This window comes from Tasmannia lanceolata, unplaced genomic scaffold (assembly GCF_043159265.1).
Source record: "Tasmannia lanceolata isolate RefF3 unplaced genomic scaffold, GAP_Taslan_0.1 ptg000023l, whole genome shotgun sequence".
Classification (NCBI taxonomy): domain Eukaryota; kingdom Viridiplantae; phylum Streptophyta; class Magnoliopsida; order Canellales; family Winteraceae; genus Tasmannia; species Tasmannia lanceolata.
In genome coordinates, this window is record NW_027518700.1 from 8,135,800 (window position 1) to 8,159,132 (window position 23,333).

Below are 23,333 nucleotides of genomic sequence, written 5' to 3' on the forward strand. Positions count from 1 at the left end.
TGTTTATGTTGTTATCTGTATGAAATAAAGTACATTTTGTATAAATAGTTGCCATTCTAGGCAAGTATCTATACAAAATGCCCCTAGTTTAGTTCTTTAGACAATGTTATGGAACATTTTGCATTTTTAGCTGTAGACACCCTCATTTTGCTACACTTTAACCAATAATGACCTAATATATTGATCCGTGAAATTTCACTGGTAAAATATGCGTCCTCACAATAATTAGAAAAATGCCTTGATTGGTGACTTTAGAGTGTTAAATCCATGTGAGAGTCCCTCTATCATGGATTTATATATTCTAGGGTATTAATATCTCGATCTGACTTTGCGGATCATCAATCGGGATAAAATAAGCTTTGGTTACTTCACAACCCAAGCCCTGATTCCATTCCGAGACCCGATTTCCGTAAATCTTCAGATCGAGGGCAGATCTTGACCTGGGTGTCTTTCTTTACCAAGGATTTGTGATCATTTAGTCAAAATAATATCAATCAAGATTAATCCCAAATCCGGATTGAACATTGGGTTACTTAACTAAGCAAAAACCTAGTGAAAAGTCACGGATCAAGACAGGATGAATGAGATCCGTCGAAATTATCCCATTAAATCATCAATAACAGAACTTTTTATTGTCTTAATTGGCTTTGATATCTTGGTTTAATAGTTTTAATCGTTGATCCAAGATTGATCGAGTCGGTTGGTTCGTTTGGATCACTGATTTGCCCAATTTTGGAAAAGCGATCCATCGATGGAGATCGAGGGCCCTCATTGGTTAAAAAAATTAAAATCAGTATTTCTATGGCAATATTGGGCTTAAATAAAAGAGGAGAAATCAAGGATTCCGAAGGCGAAAAAATTATTGAAATCGGACGCCAAAATCTCCGAAAAATGATATTTTTCTGTTTTCGCGAGTGTGCTCTCTCTCTCTCTCTCTCTCCCTCTCTCTCTCTCTCTCTCTCTCTCTCCTCCACACATGAGAAAACGTGGGGCAAGGCTTGGGGTCAACGTTTTTTTTACAACCTCATCTCATCTCTTTGCAAAAGATTCCATGAGAATTGGAGGCATCATCTCGTCCACTCTTTCGATCTCCTAAAGATGGCAATTGATCTCAACCACCCAAACCATTGCCATTCTCTACAAAAGCAACCAATTTGGACATTTTCTTTGTCCTCCAAATTTGTTTCCAATTCACAAAGATTTGAAAGACAAATGGCACCATCTTAGACCTTGAATTGTTTCTAAAATCTTTGTGTTTAATCCTTGCCGCACAAATACTTACCATTCTACCCAAGGTTGTGTCCAATATGGATGTTTTCCAAATAGAGAAAAGAACATTCTAGCTCCTTGTCTCATCCACCATTGCCTTGCCTTCTAAATTGCAATCTTTTAATCTCAACCATCGCTTCTCTTGGGCTCCAACATGGCAACTCAAAGTGACCTTCACCTCTAAATATCCTTTCATCCCTCCATCCCAAGACAGAGAAAAAAAAATCAAGAATACTCCAAGAAAGCCTATATAGAAAATTCGCCCATTCCCCTTTCCCTGCTCAAGAAATTTGTCCATATCTCTACCTTCCTCAATTCATCTTTCTCAAGCCTATCCGTGTTCTCTACCGACTTTCAAGAGAGGAAATTCAAGAAAAGCGAAGAAGGGAGGATCGACTTCAAACTCTGGAAAGAGGTAGGCCAATTTCCATGTTTCTTGTAATTTGTCCTAAAGAATTTTATATAAATATGTCTTCTTCTTCTTTTTCTCTTTTGCCTTGCGGTTCCCAATCCCTCTCTATTCTAAAGGTATCCCATGTAACTCAAAATCTTTTGTGTTAACCAAACCAAAACCCAAGACCCTACCCCTACCCCTACCCACACCACGACCCGCAACCCGTCCCAACCCAAAACCAGTCCCTGAACCCAAAACCCGCAATCAGCCCCCGACCCCGCAACCTGAACCACAAACCCAAACCCGCAACCCACTCCTACTCTGCATCAGCCCATTACTCAAGCCGGAACAGAACCCGAGTCCAACCCGGACCGCAATCCAACTCGACCCAACAACCGAACCCCACAACCCGAATCCAATCTGACTCAACCCTCACTGGTTCGACCTAGCCCACCCCCATGAACAATATTCTATTTCCAGCCTATCATCAACGCATCCAGACTACGTCTATGTCCTACACCCATGGTCTATCTATCCCATCCCATGTCAATGCATATTCATCTAACCCCCATCCCACTCCACCCTTTCAACCCTAGCCGAGTGTAATTCTGATCCCAAATCCTCTATCCTATGACTCATTATCCAAATAACCATGGATATCATGTCCCATGGCTCAATATCCATGCCTCTTCATATTTAATTCCTCTGACTTATTTGGAGTTACCCATAGCTATAACCTAATCTATCTAAACCAACCCAACACAACAAGCTCGACCCAACCTGCCTAAACCCACCTTACCCAATCCGAGCCAACCGGGCCCAACCCACTTAAACCACTCAACCTAGCCAATCTAAGTTAATCTGAGTCAACCCATTTGAACCCGACTTGTACCCTTGGCTACCCCAACCCAAATCAGTACCCATACCTCAAGGCCGCACCCCAACTTACAACCCAAGCTGGACCCTTACCCACGCAGCCCAACCCTTACCCCTACCCATACCCTCACACCGACAACCCCCGCACCCTCTCCCACCCACACAAACAGCGCCCTACCCCTCCCTCACTGCCCAACAGCCCACTCCCAAGCACAACTTGGGTACGACCCCGTCCAATCGGACCCAACCCGTCCCAACTCGATTCAGCCTGAACCCATAACCCGAATCCGAACCTGCACAACCACCTACAGTCTCAAACCCGAGCCCGGAACCACAACCTGAACCTAATTTGACCCGGTCCAACTTGGACCTAACCCAACCGAACCCAACACCGGTTCAGCCCCAACTCGGACCCACAACCCTACCCCAACCCGGTTCAGCCCCGAATCGGTTCAACCTAATCCAACCAATCCAATCAAATCAATCCAACCGCCCAACCCTTACCCCTACCTATACCCTCACACCTACAGCCCTCGCACCCTCTCCCCACTCACACAAACAGCGCCCTACCCCTCCCTCATCGCCCAACAGCCCCATTCCCAAGCGCGACTTGGGTTCACCCCTAACCAATCCAACCCGAACCGTACCGCCCGAACCCCAACCTGGATCAGCCCGGTCCAACCCAACTCAACCCGGCCCTAACTCGTGACCTTAACCCATACGGTTCATTCAACCCAAACCGGATTCCACCCCAACCGTTCCAACCTGGATCTAACCCAAACCCAATCCGACTCATTCTGGTTCAGCCCAAACCCAATCCGACTCAACCAGGGTCAACCCCAACCCACACGGATCAGCCTTTACCCGGTTCAACTCCACCCAACCCGGTTCAACCCCAACTCATCCGGTTCAACCCTACCCAACCAAGTTGAACCCTTAACCGGATCCGACTCAATCCAATCCGGACCCCGTAACCCAAGGTCGCATCCCCACCCAAACCCGGAACCCGAACATGAACCCGCTTTAAACCGCACACCGAACCCAACCTAATCTTTACCCAAAAGTAAGCCCGGACCCGCAACCTAGACCCACATAAAAGCCTATAATCAGAACCCAACCCGGACCCTAATTCTATAGCCAGACTTCACCCTACTTGACTCCACTGAACCCAACCTCTAACCCACGTCCAACTCAACCAACTCAACCCAACCCAACCTGATCCGTGACCCAACCCCACCCAACATAATCAAACCCAACCCAACCTGATCCGTGCCCCCCAACCCCACCCAACATGATCAAACCTAACCCAACCCAACCCGATTCAGCCCCAACCCAACCCGGTTCAGCCCCAACCCAACCCGGTTCAACCCCGTCCCGACCGGGTCTAAGCTACACAAAACCCAATCTTTCCACCTTAAACCAACCGGACCTTAACCCGGCTCAACCTAAGTTAACCCAAGTCAACCCGAGTTATCCCGATCCTAACCCGAGTTGCGCCCCTTGACTCACCCGAGTCACGTGCCTAATTCAGCCACACCTACCGTTGTCCAACCAGGTTGCACCCCTAGACCCCAACCGAGTTACATTCCTATGCCCGAATCTATAAGTCCATCTCTTTTGATGACCTTGTCATTCAATCCTTCGGAGCTAATCCCAAGTTTCCAATTCAAAATTCCCCATCCAAGTCTCTAATTCTCAAATCCTAGCTTCCAAAGCTAATCCCAATCCCAATCCCAATTCTCAATCTCAACCACCAATTGGAACTACGTATGGCTTGATCCCCACGACGGGGTACATAGGCAACTTGGCAAAACCAAGTTCAGCCGCACCTTTCCCCATCCTTCCTGTTCTCTCACACCGTTCTCCGTCCCTTCCACCCCTCTTTTTATCCCTTCTCCCATTCTCAAGTCACTGATTGCATGTGTAGTTCTTTGGTCATTTTGCATGATTAGTTATTTTGCTTCCTATGTTTAGTTTCTTTACATGTTTCGTCACTTAAAAATGTCATGTTAATTGTCTTTGGTAGAAATTGCATGTTTAGTTATTTTGTTTGAATTTGGAACTCTTTGGAATTTGAAAGCCTTAAAGAACCTAAGAACTTTCACCCAATTGGAAAATCACAATTCAAGATCAATTGTAAAAAATCTTTTAGGTTCTAAACTTAGAGGTTGCACTTTAGGTTCCCCAATAGAATCTCAGAGCCCAAACTTCTCAAATATACTGAAAATGCAACTTAGGTCCATTGCATTAGATCTAGGTTCATATAGCATAGGTCATTTTAAGTCAAATCAATTAATCAAATTCAACTTAAATTAAATCTCATCAAATCTCATAAAATGTCAAGTCACTCATATAGGCATCTAAGCATTCTAGCTAGGCATTTAGGATCATTACTCCTGGCCCGCATGAGTCTAAACTGTGAACGGCCAAATCATTAGTAATGTTTAGATTTCTAAAATAAAACTCACATTCACCCCCTTAGTTAAACCTGAATAATTAAAAATTTTAAAAAGTTAGGCAAGATCGGTGCTGTACACTTCGCGTGGTACACCTTTCGACTTCGTAATCAGGTAACTTACCCAGAATTCAAAACGTAGACCAAATTAACAGAGTTAATCATGGGTCCTAGATCCCTAATCTAGGTGGCGACTCTGGTCAGTTGCTTCTTTCGTGAAGTTAGGACTTTTATCCTAAATTTGTGAAAAAAAGCAATCATATTCAAATCTAATGGACAAAGGAGCTATCATCATCATCGTAAGCCACACCCTCGTGGGACCACCCCCCCTCGGGACGGGATCCACATTAGCGAACAACTAAAAATGCAAAATGCCCCTTACGTGGTTTTATTGATAATTTGATTAAACATTTTATATTATTAGTCATACCTTTCTATGACCAATAATACAAAATGCCCCTAGTATATGCATTCCCAAAGAAAGAGAGAGTTTGACATAAAATAAGGAACAAAGGCAATTTCATTGCAATGAAAGAAAGAGGACACACTTTGAGAATCTTTGAACAAGAGAATACATTTTTCTGAATATTCTTCTTCCGTGCAATAAGTACCATGCTGGACCCTGATTCCTTCCTGTAGGGGAGAGGTCCGATGTGTTTTCCGTCAACGTATGATTACCTTTGCTAGGTAATGGCTTTGCTGGGGAAAGGAGCTTTGCTTTTTCGTGAATATTTTTGTCAGGAAGAAAGGAAGGCGGCTCGAACTTTTCTGAAACAAATGCTTTTGATTTATTTTAGGTAGGTCGAACCTTAGAGGATGAGTTTGAACATATTTGTTCATGGGCAGTGTTCCCTGTCCCCAGTTTTTCAATCATGGTTCAAAGACCCTTTAGATTGTTCGAAGTATTAATGCATTTTGTTTCAGATCAAAGAGTGCTTCGCTCGATCTTTTCAAAGGCACGCCTTTCCAACAGCTAGGTTGCCCTTTGCAGGTTTTCAACTTAGTGGACCATTGGCACCCTGAGTTTTGCTAGAAACACATTTTTTATTCTTCATTTCTACAGGTCGATGACCCTAAACTTTGCCTAAGTCGCCTTTTCAGATTTTCGACCTAGCGGATCTTCAGATCTTCTTGTTTTGAATATTGGGAAGACTTGCTTGTGAAGTCTTGAAGATTTTTGGGATGTTTTGCAGGATGTGATCGAACCTACATTCAACAGGCTGCTTATGTACCCCAAGGAAGGTTGGGATCAGGTCCATGTAGTTCGAGGCTGTCCTGTTGGAGATTTGAAAGAAGGTTTGTTGGTTTTGCCAACGGTGACCGAGCCTGAGATAATCAGGTTGCCTACGTACACCAAGAAAAGGTTGGGATCATGTCCGTGTAGTTCGAGACTTTTTGCGGGAATACTAATTGGATAGTTTGGCTTTGCCAAATGTGACCAAACCTGAATTTTTGTCAGGTTGCCTGTGTACCCAAGGAAGGTTGGGATCAGGTCCGTGTAGTTCGAAGCTTTTCTGCTAAGGGAAAATGATTTAAATATATTGAAGCGAATGAATTCTGTTGTCTTTGCCAAAGGTGACCGAACCTAAAATGATTAGGCTCCTTACGTACCCTAAAGAGATTGGGATCAGGTCCGCGTAGTTCGGGGCTTGAAGGCATCTTCAAAGGGTTTTTTATTTTTGTAGGTGAATCATTTTAGGCTCTGATCGGTGCACAGAGGCATTTGATATTCGTGAATAATATCTTTTGACTTGATCGAGATAGATAGGCTCTAACATTCTTTCTCCATTTTAGTCAAAAAGTCTTAAGGCTTTTCCAGACAGGATTTCATCAACGATGTAGGGGCCAGACCAGTTAGGTCTAAAATTTTCCCTATGATCAAAGACAAGAGCTCGGCATTCTCTAAACACCCTATCCCCCTCTCTGAAAATTTATGGCTCAGCTCTGCATCTTCAGTAGGTGTATCAGCTAAATGTTCTGCAACGACTCTGCCTTTGATAGATTTCTGAGTGATGTATGTGATGTCGAATTCTAACAACAACAACAACAACAACAACAACAACCAACAAGCGGTCCTGCCGACCAGAGCGGGTTTTTCAAACAGATACTTTAACGGATCCATTCGAGATATGAGGAGAATCTTCTGAGATAACAAGTAGTGTCTGAGGCTTTGAGTCGCCCATAGTAATGCTAGACAAGTCTTCTCCAACGGAGTGTAATTCAGTTCACACTGCAACATCTTCTTGCTGAGATAATAAACTGCCATTTCTCTCTTTCTTTGAGGATCTTCTTGTGTCAACATACATCCGAGAGAAGTGTCAGTGGTTGAAAGATACAAGAAAATATCATCCAACGACTGCAAGTGTTAATACTGGCGGAGACAATAAGCAATCTTTGATCTTTTCAAAGGCTTCTTGACATTCATGGTTAGATTGCTTGGAAGAATTCTTCTTTAAAAGTTTAAAAATTGGTTCGTATGTACTGGTAAGTTGAGTTATAAAGCGGCTCAAGTACTGAACTTTTCCCAAGAAACCTCTGATTTCTTTTTCTGTTCTTGGAGACGGCATCTCTTGGAATGCTTTGATTTTGGCAGGATCTATTTCAATTCCTCTATGGTTGACGAGGAGACCTAATAGTTTTTCTGAAGTTTCTTCGAAAATACACTTCTTGGCTTCAACATGTTCTGCTCTAGTCGTTGCTTTGACGATCATATTATCGACGTACACCTTTACTTCCTTGTGAATCAAGTCATGTAAGAGCAGCCTTTTGATAGGTTGCGCTGGCATCCTTGAGACCGAACGGCTTCACCCTATAGCAATAGGTTCCCTACTGCATAGGGAATGCTGTCTTGGTCTTGTCTTCTGGAGCCATCTTTATCTGATTGTACCCAGAAAATCCATCCTAAATGAAAGCAAAGCATGACCTGCTGTGTTATCAACCAGAATGTCAATGTGAGGCAAAGGGAAATCATCCTTTGAATTGGTTTTGTTCAGATCTTCTGAAATCAACACAACACCGTATTCTTCCGTCCTCCTTAGGAATTGGAACGATGTTTGCTAACCGTACGGGATATGTGACAATCTCTAGAAATCCTTCTTTCAATTGATTGATCACTTCATCTCTGATTTTGAGGACCCATTTAGGTCTTATTTTTTTGAGCTTCTGCTTCTTCGGCTTAGTTTCTAGAAAGAGAGGGATATGGTGCTGGACGATTTCCTCACTTAATCCTGGCATATCTTCGTATGACCAGGCGAAGACCTCTTTGAATTCTTTTAACAATTTGATTAATTCCGCACGCACTTCAAGGGATAAGGTTTTACTAATCTTTATCTCCTGAAGCAGGGATTCACTGCCGATGTTAATATTTTCAACTTCATCTTCTAAAGCTTCTGCTCGACGCTCCTCCTCTCGTTTGACTAACTCTTTAATCTCGAGGGGAGTTTTGTTGGCATCCTCGTCCGAGAAGGGTTGTTCATTATTATTTAAAGCATTTGTTTCAGAAGGATTAAGAGACAAAGGTGAGTACAGAGAAAGTTCTTTTCATTGATATGCAAGATAAGATACATCAGAAGAAGAACTGACTGACACGTCCTCATCGGGCTCGTTTACATTGATTCGGAGTTTGGCTCCAATGGGAGGACGAGCTATTTCTTCTCAAGAAGGTCCTGGATCGCATGTTTCAAAGTGAGACATCTATCGGTTAGGTGTCCTCTACCTTGGTGATACTCACAGTACTCTCTGCTATTCCAACTTTTTGGCAGAAGGTTAGGAGGCTGAGGGGTGCGAGTAAGAACAACTTCTTCTGCTGGAGAAGTACCCTCATGATGGAGGAAAGATTGGTGGGTAAGGGAATGAATTCCCTTAGAGATTTTTCACAATGTGAGGCCCTTGGGGTGCACCACTTTGTTGCTAGACAATAGGTGGTTCAGAAGCATCTGCAAGTTCCTTCGTCATGTTAACTTCTTTGGGTACGGGAGGTTTCTGAACAATAGTCTTCGTATAAAGTCGAGCCTCAGAAATCCATCTATGAACCATGAGGGTCGCTATTTTGCTTTCGGTGTCTATGAAGCACTTTAGACTTGCGAAATAATGAACGACCATGTGACGTAGGGGGAGGGGAGTCAAGTTCTGTTGCCTGATCCGAAGTCTTTCTTGCAGAAAGAGATCCAACATTGGCGCTATTGGCTATTGCAGATCCTACGCTATTGACTGTTGCAGATCCTGAATGTCCTTGGATTGATCCGTGGGTTCTCCCATAATGGCAAAAGGAGTTGAAGGACTAGATGGTTATGAAATTTCTACTAAATGAGTAGGAAATAAAGAACTAAGTAGTTCTGAGGTTCTCACTAGACGAGAATCGGTTCGGCCAGGCTTTTACTTTCCTAGGTCCAATGGTTTCAAGTGTATGAACTTTCTACCTGCAGATGAGAATATATACTAGCTTTAGAACTTCTTCCATGCAAGGAGAAGAGTAATGCAGACAATTTTGAAGATTACAAACAAGATTTTTCATAGAATTATCTTATTTTATTCACAGGCCTGTGCTAGACTGACTTCTAACAACATTTTTACAAGATTTTGCAAAAAAAGAAAGAAAACTTGATATCTTCTGTATGAAACTAATCCATCAACTGGTAGCTCTGAACCGTGAGGAAGATAGCAGGGAGCTATGGAGCTTCTGAAGGCTCAGCATCTGAAAGGATGTGCGAGAGAAGCGTTGAGTAGTAATATGGATGTTTCCTGTCTTCACGAGGAACATAGATGTTGTGCATGGAGACTACTCTCCGATTTTCCCATGCGGTATACACAGTTTTGGCTATGCTTTGACTGAATTCTGCAGGTGGATAGAAACGAGAGGTTCCCACGGCCGTTGCTTTCCTCTATACTGACGCATGATTCAATGAAGAATGTAGAAAGATGTGTCCTCTAAACCAAGGATACAAACGTATTTGGTTCTGGCAGTACTCATGGTAAAAGTATCAGATCTTGGGATTCTCCAATAGAAATCATCATTTGCACGGGTTCCTAACCAGTTATACCACTCGAGTTCACTATTGAAGTGAACATGTTGTCTCCATGACCTAAAGTTCGAAATACAAGGGATCGTTCGGGAATGAGGGATATTGCAACTTCATTCTTGATGTTTAACACAAACATTCGATTCTTTGACATATCAACTTTTGTGATCAAATGATTTTGTTGATTTCTCAATATTAGGCTTCGGTCCTTCATAAAAATATTATAACCCTTCTCAAGTAATTGTCCCAAGCTTTTTCTTCATATTCGGCACGTAATAGACATCATGAAGAAATTGATGAGATCCATTCTTTAAACGGATGAAAATTTTACCTCTGCCTTTCACCAAAGTCTTTGAGTTGTCTCCAAAAGAAACTTGGCCTCTCAGTGATTCATCCAACTCAACAAAGAGTTCTTTTCTTCCACACATGTGGTTGCTTGCACCGGTATCCAAATACCACGCATCTTGGTTGCCAGTGTCGCCATCACATGATAATAATAGTACATCTTCATCTTCCTTTACAAGGTTTGATTTTTCTTCAACTTGATCTTTGTACCAACAATCCGATGCATAATGGCCAAATTTTCCGTAATTATAACAACGATCTTTAGAAGTGTCATACCGTTGATTTCTTGCCATGCCTCCTCGGGAACGTCCTCCTCGACCTCGATAGTTATATTTTTGAAAATTTTGTTGATCTTCTCCTCGGCCTCCTCTTTGGCCTCGACCACGTCCGCGGCCTCTTCCACGGCCACGATTCCATCCTCGCCCACGACCTCTTTGGTTGTTGCTTCCTTTCGAGCTTTCTTCATCATCCTTAATGGTGAGCTTTGTTTGAAGCACCTCTTCAATCGGCTCCTTTTTCTTCATAAGCCGTTGTTCATGTGCTTGCAATGAACCCATAAGTTCATTTATTGACATTTCCTCCAAATTTTTTTATTCTTCTATAGCTACAACAACATAATCAAACTTTGCGTCCAATGAACGTAGAATTTTTTCTACAACTCGCCCATCTTCAATTTTTTCACCATCTCTTCTCAATTGGTTTACAACGGCAAGGACCCTTGTGAAATAATCTGAAATAGCTTCAGATTCCTTCATTCTAAGAGACTTAAAATCTCCTTGAAGAGTTTAGAGGCAAATTTTCTTCACCTTTTCTACACCTTTAAAAGCATTGTTGAGCATGTCCCATGCTTCGTTGGAGGTGGTGGCAGCCACAACTTTCTCAAAAGTGCCTTCATCTAGAGCTCGGTAGATGAGGTACAAGGCCGCTTTGTCTTTCTTCCTTAAGGTCTTCAAGGCCTCCTTTTGAGCATTTGTCAACGCCGATTCATTTTCAGGTTCGGTGTAGCCATTCTCTACCACATCCCACAGATCTTGGGAGCCAAGCAAAGCTTTCATTTGAATACACCAATTTTCATATTTTTTATCACTAAGTTGGGGAACCGGAAAATCGGAGGACATTGTTGTATTTTTTGCCATAGCTCTGATACCACAATGTTAGAGATAAAAATGAAGAAAGATAAACTTTTTAGAGAGGAAGGAGATGAGGAGATTAAAATTATATTTCTTTTTCTCTCAGTCCTTTTTGATTGCCATACATGGATATATAAAATAAAATACATGAGAACATTCTAGCTATTGAGTACTTCTAGACTAGTCAAATCAAGCAATAACTCTGTTAGACTTTCAAAACCGACTTTCCAACTCTCACTACATTCCAATACATAGTATTTAATTGGTTTATATTTCCAACAATCTATATCTGTGCACATCCATATCACAGTATCACATGGACAACAATTTCATAGAACATTATATACAAGTATCTTTTCCAATTCTCAGTTTATTTTATTAATGGAAACTTTCATGTGCCATCTAAGAGGTGATTAGCATTTCACATTAGCAAATAGGCACCAAAAATGTGGAAATCTATACGGTAATTTTGTCTTTACATAGAAATAACAGATGGCATGTGACACTCTTTCCCTTGAGGATCTGCTTTCATTATTCTGTAGTAAATAAAATATGTGAAACTTATTTTCACCCTTTAGATTGAGAGAGGGACAAATGAACAAATTATAGTAGTATAACAAACCATGTGATAGCTTTTATCATTGGTCTTGGAATCTTTGCTAACAAAGCGCTGCTTGAGAAATGCAAGGGATAGGTTTTTACTTGTTGGAAGTTTTAAGATTGTTTGACTAGCAAAATGGCACAACTACAACACGTGCATGTAATATAATGTGAATTCCGTTTTTGTCATTAATTTTGGTTCAGTATCTACTGCCACCAATCAAAAAGTGGTGCTCACAACAAGTGATGCAGAACTAGCAGAGAAAACCAAGTTTTAATATTTTCGATGGAATAAAGAATCCAACCAGATCCAGTCGATTTAGGGTCTTGGGTGCATATTTCTAACCTTTAGTATTCTCTAGATAAAAAAACAGTAACTCAAGTGAACTTTTAAATCTCAAAATAGAAACAAACAGAGACGACAGAATTAATGCAATCTAGAGAATTAAGATCAAAGTTGATCATTAGAACCTTCAGTATCAAGACATCAAAAGCAGTATCCAAGGAGAACTTTGAATCCTAGAATTGCAAAAACAGCAATAATTTTAAGTATATAAAAAGAAAAGAATTAGAGATAAGGTTGAGAAATAACTTATATAGATGAGAAAGAAAAAGATAGATCTTTAGGGCACCACACCACTAGATCCTAGGGCATCACACCTCTAGGTTGATTGAGGCATCACACCAAGATCAACGGAGAACCACTCATCCAAAGTTTGCACAAACAATGTTCTTTTTCATTCATTCATAATATAACATAAACAATGATGACCATAAGGTCTTTATAATATATAGAGTTCTCTCACACAAGCCTAGAAACTTCCTACGACATAAACACAGGACTCATGTGCCCACTAGGCTAAAACCCTAACCTCAAAAAGGCTCCCACAAAAATAAGAACCCCCTCTAAACTCAATGACTTAACTCTCCCCCCACTTAACAGGTCTTGGGAAATTGAGGGTCCCATCTTTATTATAAACTCAATTGAGTGCCTTAAAACATAATAGTAATATTCAATTGGCTAACCCCTTTGCAAACCTTTGAACACGCTTGATTCGATAAAAGAGTTGTATCAAGAAGTTTCTCTACAATCTTTTTTGCAACCTCTCATTCCTTTATCGACGGTGCTATAGTTTCCTTGAATTGATATGGTGGTGGAGGAGGGAATACAGATCATATTCCCTCCTCCACCACCATCATGGACTATTCTTTGTCTTCTCATTTTCTCCACTCTCTAACCTTTCACCACATCTAAGCAATACTCATTTCTCTGAAACATTTCCAGTAAATATATGTATCCTTTAACTGGTTCTCCATCTCTTCCCAATGAGTTATAGGTGGTTGCTCTAACTTTTGAAGTCTCAGTTCAACATTCCTCCACCATATCTTCATTGTAGGAGGTCTCACTATTTGGTTATTGATAGTGTCGTACCAGTCAAAATATTCTTCTATGGCAGGTAGGCAATCAAGGAATACTTTTGAGATAGTGCTCCCATTAAAATCTAGTATGTCCACTTTGACCCTTTTCATGAGATCTCCTGCATGACTCATAGGTTCAAATCTGTTCCACTAGCATAGCTTATAGATCATGAGAATCCTACTGTCATGTGACAAAATTCTGATAAATCGATTAGTCATCAACCGGTCTCTCTGTGTTTCCGTCAATTCTCCCTTGGACATCCTACTCTCATATTAAGACATCAGAACTAGTTAAGAAAACCAAGGTATTATATTTTTTATGGTATGAAAAAACAATCAGATTCAATCGATTAAGGATTTTGAGTGTATGTTTTAAGTATGCTCTAGAGCAAAAATAGTAACTCACAAGAACCTTTAAATCGCAAAATTGAGAAGGCTTTGGACAAAATTAATGCAATCTGTCCATAGGAATTAAGATAAAAGTTGATCATTAGAGCCTTTAATGCTCAAAGAAATGTCCCACAAGACCTTTGAATCTTAGAATTGCAAAAACAAACACGATTTCAAGTTTACAACAAGAAGAGTGAAATTCCAAGGGTGGTCCCGAATTGGCAACAAATGAGGAGTGAAAAATTAGGTTGCTAACAAGTTTTAATCTTTTAAAAAACTGAAACCCAATTTTGAAGATTAAGAGATCAAGATGAAATTCAAGCGCACAAGTTAAATCTAAATGTGCAATGCAAATGTAAAGCAAGAGATTAAGAGAGAGTGCACCCGAGATTTAAAGTGGTTCGGTCCTCCAAACGCGAGGCGTACTCCACTCCACCAACCAAACCCGTTGATGGCTTCACTATATGATCTTCTTAACTTCGGCGAAGATCAATGCCGATTATAATTCCGATCGCCTTTAACGTTGGTGGCAATCTTCACCACGGAGAGTGGGCTACGCTTCTCCGAACACTCGCCCAATACAAGTTTCTTGAATAAGAAAGAAGGAAAACAAAATCCCTCACAAGGGTTTACAAGATTTGTAGAAGAAGTACAAATTGAGCCTATGATCCAAATCCTAATCTTAGAGGATGAGAGGCATAACAAGTTTGAATCACTCTTAGGATGTTCAAGTATGTTTTTAGAGTGTTAGGATTGATCATTGGGATGTTTAGAATACCCATATATATATAGGAAAAACCAAATATGACCGTTTGGGGGCATTGTGGTAATTCCTGTGAAAATTCCCAACAGCTATAATTCTGACCGTTATAGTGGTCTCGGAGTTCCGAGAATTTCTCTCGGAGTTCCGGGAATACAAACAGAAGTTGGAAAATTTCTACTGGACCAAATCTTGGAGCTCCGAGGATTTCTCGAAGTTCCGAGCTCGGAGCTCCGAGAATTCTCTCGGAGTTCCGAGAAGCCTATTAGCAGCAGATTTTCAATTCTGTTTTATTGGGCTTCCAACTCTCAACCAAGTTGGGATTGTTATGAGGGTTCCACATTGTTGGAATACCACAAGGACAATCTTTTAAATATTTTAGGGGTGTGTGAGATTACTTTATTTATGCCTCTTAAAATCTAAACTAAGGTTGGATCTTTATACAATCTAAATAGACTTCGATCTTCAATGCGATTCTTCAAGTCTTTATCCTTCTTGGATCTCCGTTGTCTTTGGCCTTCCGAATGTGGTCCAATGAGGGCTTCTTGGCCTCAATCCAAGCAATCTTGTCTTAGCACATTTAAGATCTACAACTTAGACAATCAAACACATTAGTGACCTTAAATCACTTGTGTATTGGAATCATCAAAATAAGATGGGAATGCCAAGGTGGGAACCATTGGGCTTACAATCTCCCCCTTTTTTATGATGACAAGCACAAGATATTTTCAATAAAAGCATGCATATATTTTCTTACATTAGATTTCTCTCCCCCTTGTCATCTATCAAAAAGATGGGGTAAAAGAAAAATTAAAGGGATAAAATCTACAATTTTAATCTCCCTCTTTTTCAAGGAAAAAGACAAACAAAGAACTCTCCCTATTTGGAAAACAAATTCAATACAAGAGGGGTTTTTAAAATTCAAAGATAAAGATATACAATTTTAAAGGCAAGCGCCTAATCTAAGCACATATGATGAAAATCATATGGGGGCTTTGGGAACCCAAGCTTTCTTGGTTCCACCACAATCCCTAATCTTAGATGCACATTGGAATTGGTAATGACCATTTATTTCACAATAATGGCATCTAACATGAGGGTTAGATAAGCTAGTCATATCATAAAATGTATGATTAGGTCTATGACTAGCTTTCTTTAAGATTATGTCAATTATTTTATCACCATTTAGGACTCCATGGAGACATAATCTTAACCTTTCATTTTCATTATGAAGATGAGTTATTTGATTTAGAAAATCATTAGTGTCATCTTCATAAGACTTAGAAGAGCTTGCCACATCTTGAAGTTAAACAAATAGAGATGGGGAAGGTGTTCAGTCAGTAAGGAAAGCGACTCTTTTCTTTTTCACAAGGAAAAAGCCGGGTGTGGCGATCCGATCCCAGTTGATTGATCTTGACTTTACCAGCTCATGAACGGCAAGTTTTCTCATCCAAACAACCCTTAAGGGTTTTAATCTCAAGTTTAAAATTTTTAATTTGTGCTTGAGATTTTGATATGGAAGAAGATGACTCATTTTTCAAAACATCAAGTTCATTTTCTAATGTAGAAATAGATTTTTTTTTAACTTTATTTTTTGAAATTTGAGAATGCAAGGTTGAGCACAATTTATCATAAGATATTTTTTCACTATCACTACTTGATGAATTATAAGAGAGATTAGAATTTACCTCAACTTCATGGGAGAGTGCCATGAGGCAAAGATCATCCTTTTTTGCTTCCCCTTCACTTGAGCTTTGTCCCGAGGTGCTCAAAGCATCCCAAGCGGCTGCAAGAACCTTGTCCTTCTTCCAATCCTTCTTCTCTCCCATGTACTTCGAGGAAGATGAGTTGAGAAGAGGGCATTCCGATTTTTTGTGTCCGGTCTTCTTACAATTGTAACACCTTATTCCTCCTTCTACTTCACTTTCTTCTTTCTTCTTCTTTTTATCCTTTTTATGCTTCTTTCTCCATAAGCTTTTAAATTTTCTTAAAGCTTCTTCTTCATCACTATCCGCCTCACTTGATGATGATGAGTCTGCTTTCACCTTGAGTACTAAGGATCTACTCTCTTTTTCTTTCTCTTTTGGCTTCTTCTCCTCTTGTCGGCTAGTGAGGAGCATCTCATGAGTGATAAGAGATCCTACAAGCTCCTCCATGGTTAGCGTCTTGAGATTCTTTGATTCTTGTATGGCGGTTACCTTTGGATCCCAATATGGAGGAAGAGACCTAAGCAACTTACTCACAAGCTCATCAGTAGGATAAGATTTACCAAGATTAGCTAATTCATTAGAAATTTTAGAAAATTGGGTATACATTTCGGAAATACTTTCATTTTGATCCATTCTAAACATTTCATATTTGCTCTTTAACAAGTTTATTTTGGAATCCTTGACTTGCGATGTTCCCTCGTGGGTAACGGCAAGAGTATCCCAAATAACCTTGGCGGAATAAAAAAGAGCTACTCTATTAAACTCCTCCGTAGATAAGGCGCAAAACAAAGAGTTTATAGCTTTGTAATTTAAATTTGCATGTCTTTTTTCTACCACATTCCATTCTTCAAATGGCTTGTAAGGCAAAATGTATCCATTTTCAACAATATGCCAAAGTTCAACATCTATTGAAAGAAGATAGATGCGCATCCTTGTCTTCCAATGTCTATAGTTGGACCCATCAAAGAAAGGAGGTCTAGTTGTGGAATGGCCTTCCGGAAGTCCGGTTCCATTTTTGTTTGCCATTTCACAATTAGAAAGTTGCTAAAGATCTTATGATCTTTCCCTTGTTGAAATTTAAAGAAAACTTTACCAAAGATTTTAAGAAAGGAAAATCTTTTAAGAGCCAAGGCTCTGATACCAAGTGAAATTCCAAGGGTGGTCCTGAATTGGCAACAAATGAGGAGTGAAAAATTAGGTTGCTAACAAGTTTTAATCTTTTGAAAAACTGAAACCTAATTTTGAAGATTAAGAGATCAAGATGAAATTCAAGCACACAAGTTAAATCTAAAGGTACAATACAAATGTAAAGCAAGAGATTAAGAGAGAGTGCACCCGAGATTTAAAGTGGTTCGGTCCTCCAAACGCGAGGCGTACTCCACTCCACCAACCAAACCTGTTGGTGGCTTCATTATATGATCTTCTTAACTTCGGCGAATATCAATGCTGATTACAATTCCGATCGCCCAATACAAGTTTCTTGAATAAGAAAGAAGGAAATTAAAATTCCTCACAAGGGTTTACAAGATTTGTAGAAGATGTACAAATTGAGCCTATGATCCAAATCCTAATCTTAGAGGATGAGAGGCATAAACAAGTTTGAATCACTCTTAGGATGCTCAAGTATGTTTTTAGAGTGTTAAGATTGATCATTGGGATGTTTAGAATACCCATATATATAGGAAAAACCAAATATGACCGTTTGGGGGCATTGTGGTAATTCCTGCGAAAATTCCCAACGGCTATAATTCTGACCGTTATAGTGGTCTCGGAGTTCCGAGAATTTCTCTGAGTTCCGGGAATACAAACAGAAGTTGGAAAATTTCTACTGGACCAAATCTCGTAGCTCCAGGATTTCTCGGAGTTCCGAGCTTGGAGCTCCGAGAAGCCTATCAGCAGTAGATTTTCAATTCTGTTTTATTGGGCTTCCAACTCTCAACCAAGTTGGGATTGTTATGAGGGTTCCACATTGTTGGAACACCACAAGGATAATCTTTTAAACATTTTAGGGGTGTGAGAGATTACTTTATTTATGCCTCTTAAAATCTAAACTAAGGTTGGATCTTTATACAATCTAATAGACTTTGATCTTCAATGCGATTCTTCAAGTCTTTATCCTTCTTGGATCTCCGTTGTCTTTGGCCTTCCGAATGTGGTCCAATGAGGGCTTCTTGGCCTCAATCCAAGCAATCTTGTCTTAGCACATTTAAGATCTACAACTTAGACAATCAAACACATTAGTGATCTTAAATCACTTGTGTATTGGAATCATCAAAATAAGATGGGAATGCCAAGGTGGGAACCATTGGGCTTACAAAGAGCACCAAAAGAAAGCTTACATAAGATGAGATGAAGAAAATAGATCTCTAGGGCATCACACCACTGGATCTTAGGGAACCTGATGTAGGGAAGCTATGGGAAGGAAGAAACTCAAGAAAACTACAAAAAAAATGCATGAAATTCCAGAATTTGCAGAATTTGCAGGAATTGCAAATTTGAGATTTTCTGACAACAAGATGATAACATGGATTGCTGAAATCTATAGTGGGAATGGAAATACAAGGAAAAAACCATAAATGATAATCTAAGGGAAATATAGAAATAAATAAAAAAGAGAGAATAGAACATAGCGCCTCACAACGTCTATAAGATATCAAAAATAGTGTCATTATTCTATACGAAAGAAGGAATGAAAGATAGAAAACAACGAATAGAAACACAAAACCAACAAGGAGATAATAAATTTAGGGACATGATTCCCTCTCTCTCTCTCTCTCTCTCTCTAGGATGATGCGCGCACCTAACATGAATTGTGGGCAGACTTTAACGCTTTTGACGTCAAATCACGTTAAAAGGGGGGGGCATCATCCTACAGGGGGCGAAAAAATCATTGCCCTAAATTTAGACTTTGAAAACACAAATGAAACTAGCTAAACCAGAGGGACAAAGGGAAACAGTAATAAGAGACATAGAGATAGATGGTTTAGTCACAAATGGTTGAGTCTCACCATGGATTCAAGGAATCTCACCTTGAAGGTGTGGGCAAGGTTTTAAATTTCGGTTTCAGTCAGCAAGGAAGTGGAAATATTTCAGTTTCCATGGAAATCTTGTAAAATCACAGAAACATATGGAAACATATGCAAATGATGACATTTTTTAATCTTATAAAAAAATCTATGCAAATGATGAAATTTTCGAGATGAAACTTTAGAAACCATTACATAATCAAGAAAGCTATCCATAATGGCTTACTCATATCGAACACCTCGTGACATGCGTTGCCGCACATGTCTAGAACAGTAAAGTCAATAAAGAACTACAATGCAATGAATTATAAGAAAATAAAGAGAGAGAAGAGAGTGAAAGAGAAGAAAGAAAAAGAGAAGAAAGAAAGAGGAGGAAGAGAGATAAAAAGACCCTTTTACTTTCAGCACTCCTACTTTCAGACCAAGACCTTATCATATCACATACCCAGTAAGAGCAAGGCAAGTGATGACTAAAACTGACACACTGGTTACAATAGATGATATTTTGTAATTATATTATGTCTTCTATGCCCATTCGCATTCTCTTCGTATTCGTATTCCTTGAATTGCTTGTGTATAACCCTATTAGATGTTGTACATAGGATGTGTATTTTTAGGACATATGTGATATATATAAATGACTTTACTATTCTTATTTTTCTTTTTGCCCCATACTACGGATGGGATGTCTATACATATATATATATATATATATATATATATATATATATATATATATATATAGGTTTTCGTTGGCCACAATGTGACGAGGTCGTTGTATATATACATATGTTGATAGACGACCCCTTGTATGCCCGAAACATATTAATTGGCTTCTATTTAGTACTCTTGTTTCCTGAGACACTATGTGGCCACGTACCTGTATCTGCTTTATTTCGCTATTTTTTCCTATTGGTTTCACATGTCATTGCAATTTTATGTTCCTAGCAATAACGGTTATGTTTCATCGGTTTCTAAAAAATTATATGTGAATGCCATGAGAACCATATGTATAATGCTGAATTGTCATTTATGTTACTTTTGTTTCCTTTTTAGGCAAATGACCTTGCTTTATTAACTTAGTTTCCCCCCTCCAGATTTCATAAGGGAGGAGCCTGATAGCGCCTTCGCTAAAGAGCAAGTCTGGGCGACCCATATTCAAGGCGGGAGAGTGATTCGTAGATGGTTTGGGAAATGACGATATAGTCATGTCCTCTAGTAGTTTTAATTGTTTTCATGTGATTCGTAGATGGTTTCCTCTAGTAGTTTTAATTGTTTTCATGCTGGACTCATTTTTATCAGTACTTTGGACTCATTTTGTTTTAGTTATTCAATTTAAATTGTAATAGGCCATTGGTTATTGGAATAAGAATACTGTCCTTTTAGTTAAAACATGTTATTAGTCATGTATTTTTTAAAAATCCATGTGGTTTTGCTTTACTTTGTTTTCTTTTGCTAGTAGTGGCCCTGTTGTTGGAACAGGGTCGTTACAGTTGTGGTATCAGAGCCGCCAAGTTTAATCTGTGAGGAACCTGGTTGCATGGGTCTTGGATACGTCTTAAGAAAGGGGTTAGATAGATGAAACTTAGACAATAGAACCATACACCGCCCCAGGTTTCCTTCTATTCGAGCTTGAAATTATATGTAATCCTCCGTGTGTTCATCTTCCATATGCAGACATATCATAGGAAGGGAAATAACTGACAAGGAGGAGAGGGTCAAGATGGACTGCAAAGACATTCAGAAGATTCCCCTTGCCTCTTTCTTGTTGAAAGATGAGGTTGGCATTTGGTGGAGAACCATTGAGCAGAACTACCCAGGCGCCAGAAATGAGATGTGGGCGCAATTCAAGGCACAGTTCAATGCGCAGTATTTCCCTTCACATGTGAGGCATGCTTTGACGTCTCAATTTCAATCACTGAAGCAGGGATCGTTGACTGTGCTCGGTATGGGGCCAAATTCAGAGAGTTATCCAGATATGCACCAGGATATGCAGTGATAGAGCAGGACAGAGTGATGAAGTTCATTGATGGTCTTCGCCCCTCTATATGGTGAGTATCATCAACCTGGGAGCACAAACTTTAGCAAAGGCCTGTAGAAAGGCCAAGGTAGAAGAGCGTAGTGAGAGGCTTGTTTAGGTAGCCCGAGTTCAGACAGCAGGAAATCGATGCCAGGCACCAACTCCCACGACGCCAAGGACATATGACGGTTTAGCTCTGAGATTTCCATGTGTTACATGTGGGAAGTTCCATAAGGGGCAGAGCTGGAGGACACAGAATGTTTGTCACAATTGTGGAGACCCAAATCATAAAGAACAAAGCTGCCCCAAATCAGGGTATCGAAGAGCTGAAGGACCGGTGATGCAGCAGCACTATCCCCAACCAGTAGCAAATCAGGGCAACAGGAACTTCAACAACAACCACTAGCAACAGTAGCAGAGGCAACCCGTTCCACCCAGGCCATCAGTGCAGCAGCAGAATCAATAGAGGGGAAATCAAAATCGCCCCCAGAACCAAGGAAAGAGTGCGCCTCAAGCGCCCCCACTTCTCAATCTCAAGGAACAGAATTGTTTACCCCTTGATTGAATTCTGAAAATTCACTCTTACTCATTGGCATGCCCACACACACATCATGCACACCGCACTGACCACATTGAATGCTTCAAGTAGTCAAACATTTTTTTGGCAAGTCGGGTGGGCAATAGTGTGACATTTTACTAAATGTCTCCTAATACCAGAAATAAAAATACAAGTGACAAATGTTATTGAAAATCCTAGTGACCTTACCAAACGGAATTCTAGAAACAATGACTTGTAGAAAAAATACCAGAAGTGTTTGGCAAGGCACTAGACCGATCCAACAGTTCCCTTACTCCGAAACGTCGGCTCCTAGTTCTAGCAATCTATCGGATAGCAGTATAAAGTTCGGACAATTTCGAGTCTTGGCTAGACCGAATTCCTTACCTGGGGGCCAATATGCTGGCCCTTCTTCATCCATCCCGAAAGAGACGATTCAAAATTCGGCACCGAGGTATAATTTGCCATCAACCGCGACAATTACAAATAACGTCACACCTAATTTAACAATTCAACAGGTAAGATCACCCATGACAAATAGACTAGACCCAATTGCTGTCAAGCAAAATGAGAGTTTGAACGAGCCAAATGGCAGCTCACAGGATGGCAATGGGAAAGGGTTTCCTGCCAATAATAATGGAAATCAAGCTCAAAATCAACCTCAGACGCCACCACAAAATACCCAGCAAATGTTGGTGGTGCGTCAGTCAATGGGCATGAGGGCCTAATCAACAACCTTTCTGGGATAATTATATTCCCCAGTACATTGGACTAAATAGAGATCAAGTTATAAAGATGATACAGCAACAAACCTGTCCTTTAGACCGATGACAAGCCTAGTGTATGGGAAACCATACCATGATCAGTATGATGAATATTATCCATACCCTCGAGGATGCAGGGTTCTTGAATGTACTTTTTTTTTTGAGGACGTGGTGGTGGGTGGGTGGGGGGGAGGGGTAACCAATCCACCATCGAGCATATAGGCTGATTCACAACCCAGTGTGGGGAGGAGGGGCTTACATGATTTTCCTAAACACTAATCAGATTGTATTAAAAACAAAGCAAAATATAGGGAAAAATACATGCTTTATCTTCTAACCCAATTTCTTTCAATTCTAGGCTAGATAGCCCTAAATTGGAGCTTTTTTCTAATACATTGTCTCTTGAGACCATTGCGTACACTAATCCGAACTGAACTAGAAGCCATGATTGATGACACTCAGCATATGCATCATAAGATTAAACAGAGCTGTTTTAGCCAATTGTAAACTGGACTAGCTCCCTTTACCAACTGCACCACGTAGACAGTCAACTTGTTTTGCAATGAACCTTATTTTCTAAAGCCACCAAACTTATACCCTTA

At 40.2% G+C, this 23,333-nt stretch overlaps 1 protein-coding gene and 1 long non-coding RNA gene across 2 annotated transcripts; one reads left to right on the forward strand and one right to left on the reverse strand.

The window, feature by feature from the left end:
• The first annotated feature begins 1,436 nt into the window (after positions 1–1,436).
• Positions 1,437–20,783, forward strand: LOC143856555 (uncharacterized). Its single transcript, XR_013238271.1, has 2 exons — positions 1,437–1,684; positions 20,489–20,783. It is a non-coding gene; the product is annotated as an uncharacterized LOC143856555 (long non-coding RNA).
• LOC143856599 (uncharacterized) lies at positions 10,948–11,475 on the reverse strand. Its single transcript, XM_077366863.1, has 2 exons — positions 11,175–11,475; positions 10,948–11,087 (listed from the first exon to the last, which is right to left on the reverse strand). Exons 1-2 carry the CDS (start codon positions 11,473–11,475, stop codon positions 10,948–10,950), a joined length of 441 nt encoding a protein of 146 aa, XP_077222978.1.
• Positions 20,784–23,333: the final 2,550 nt, after the last annotated feature.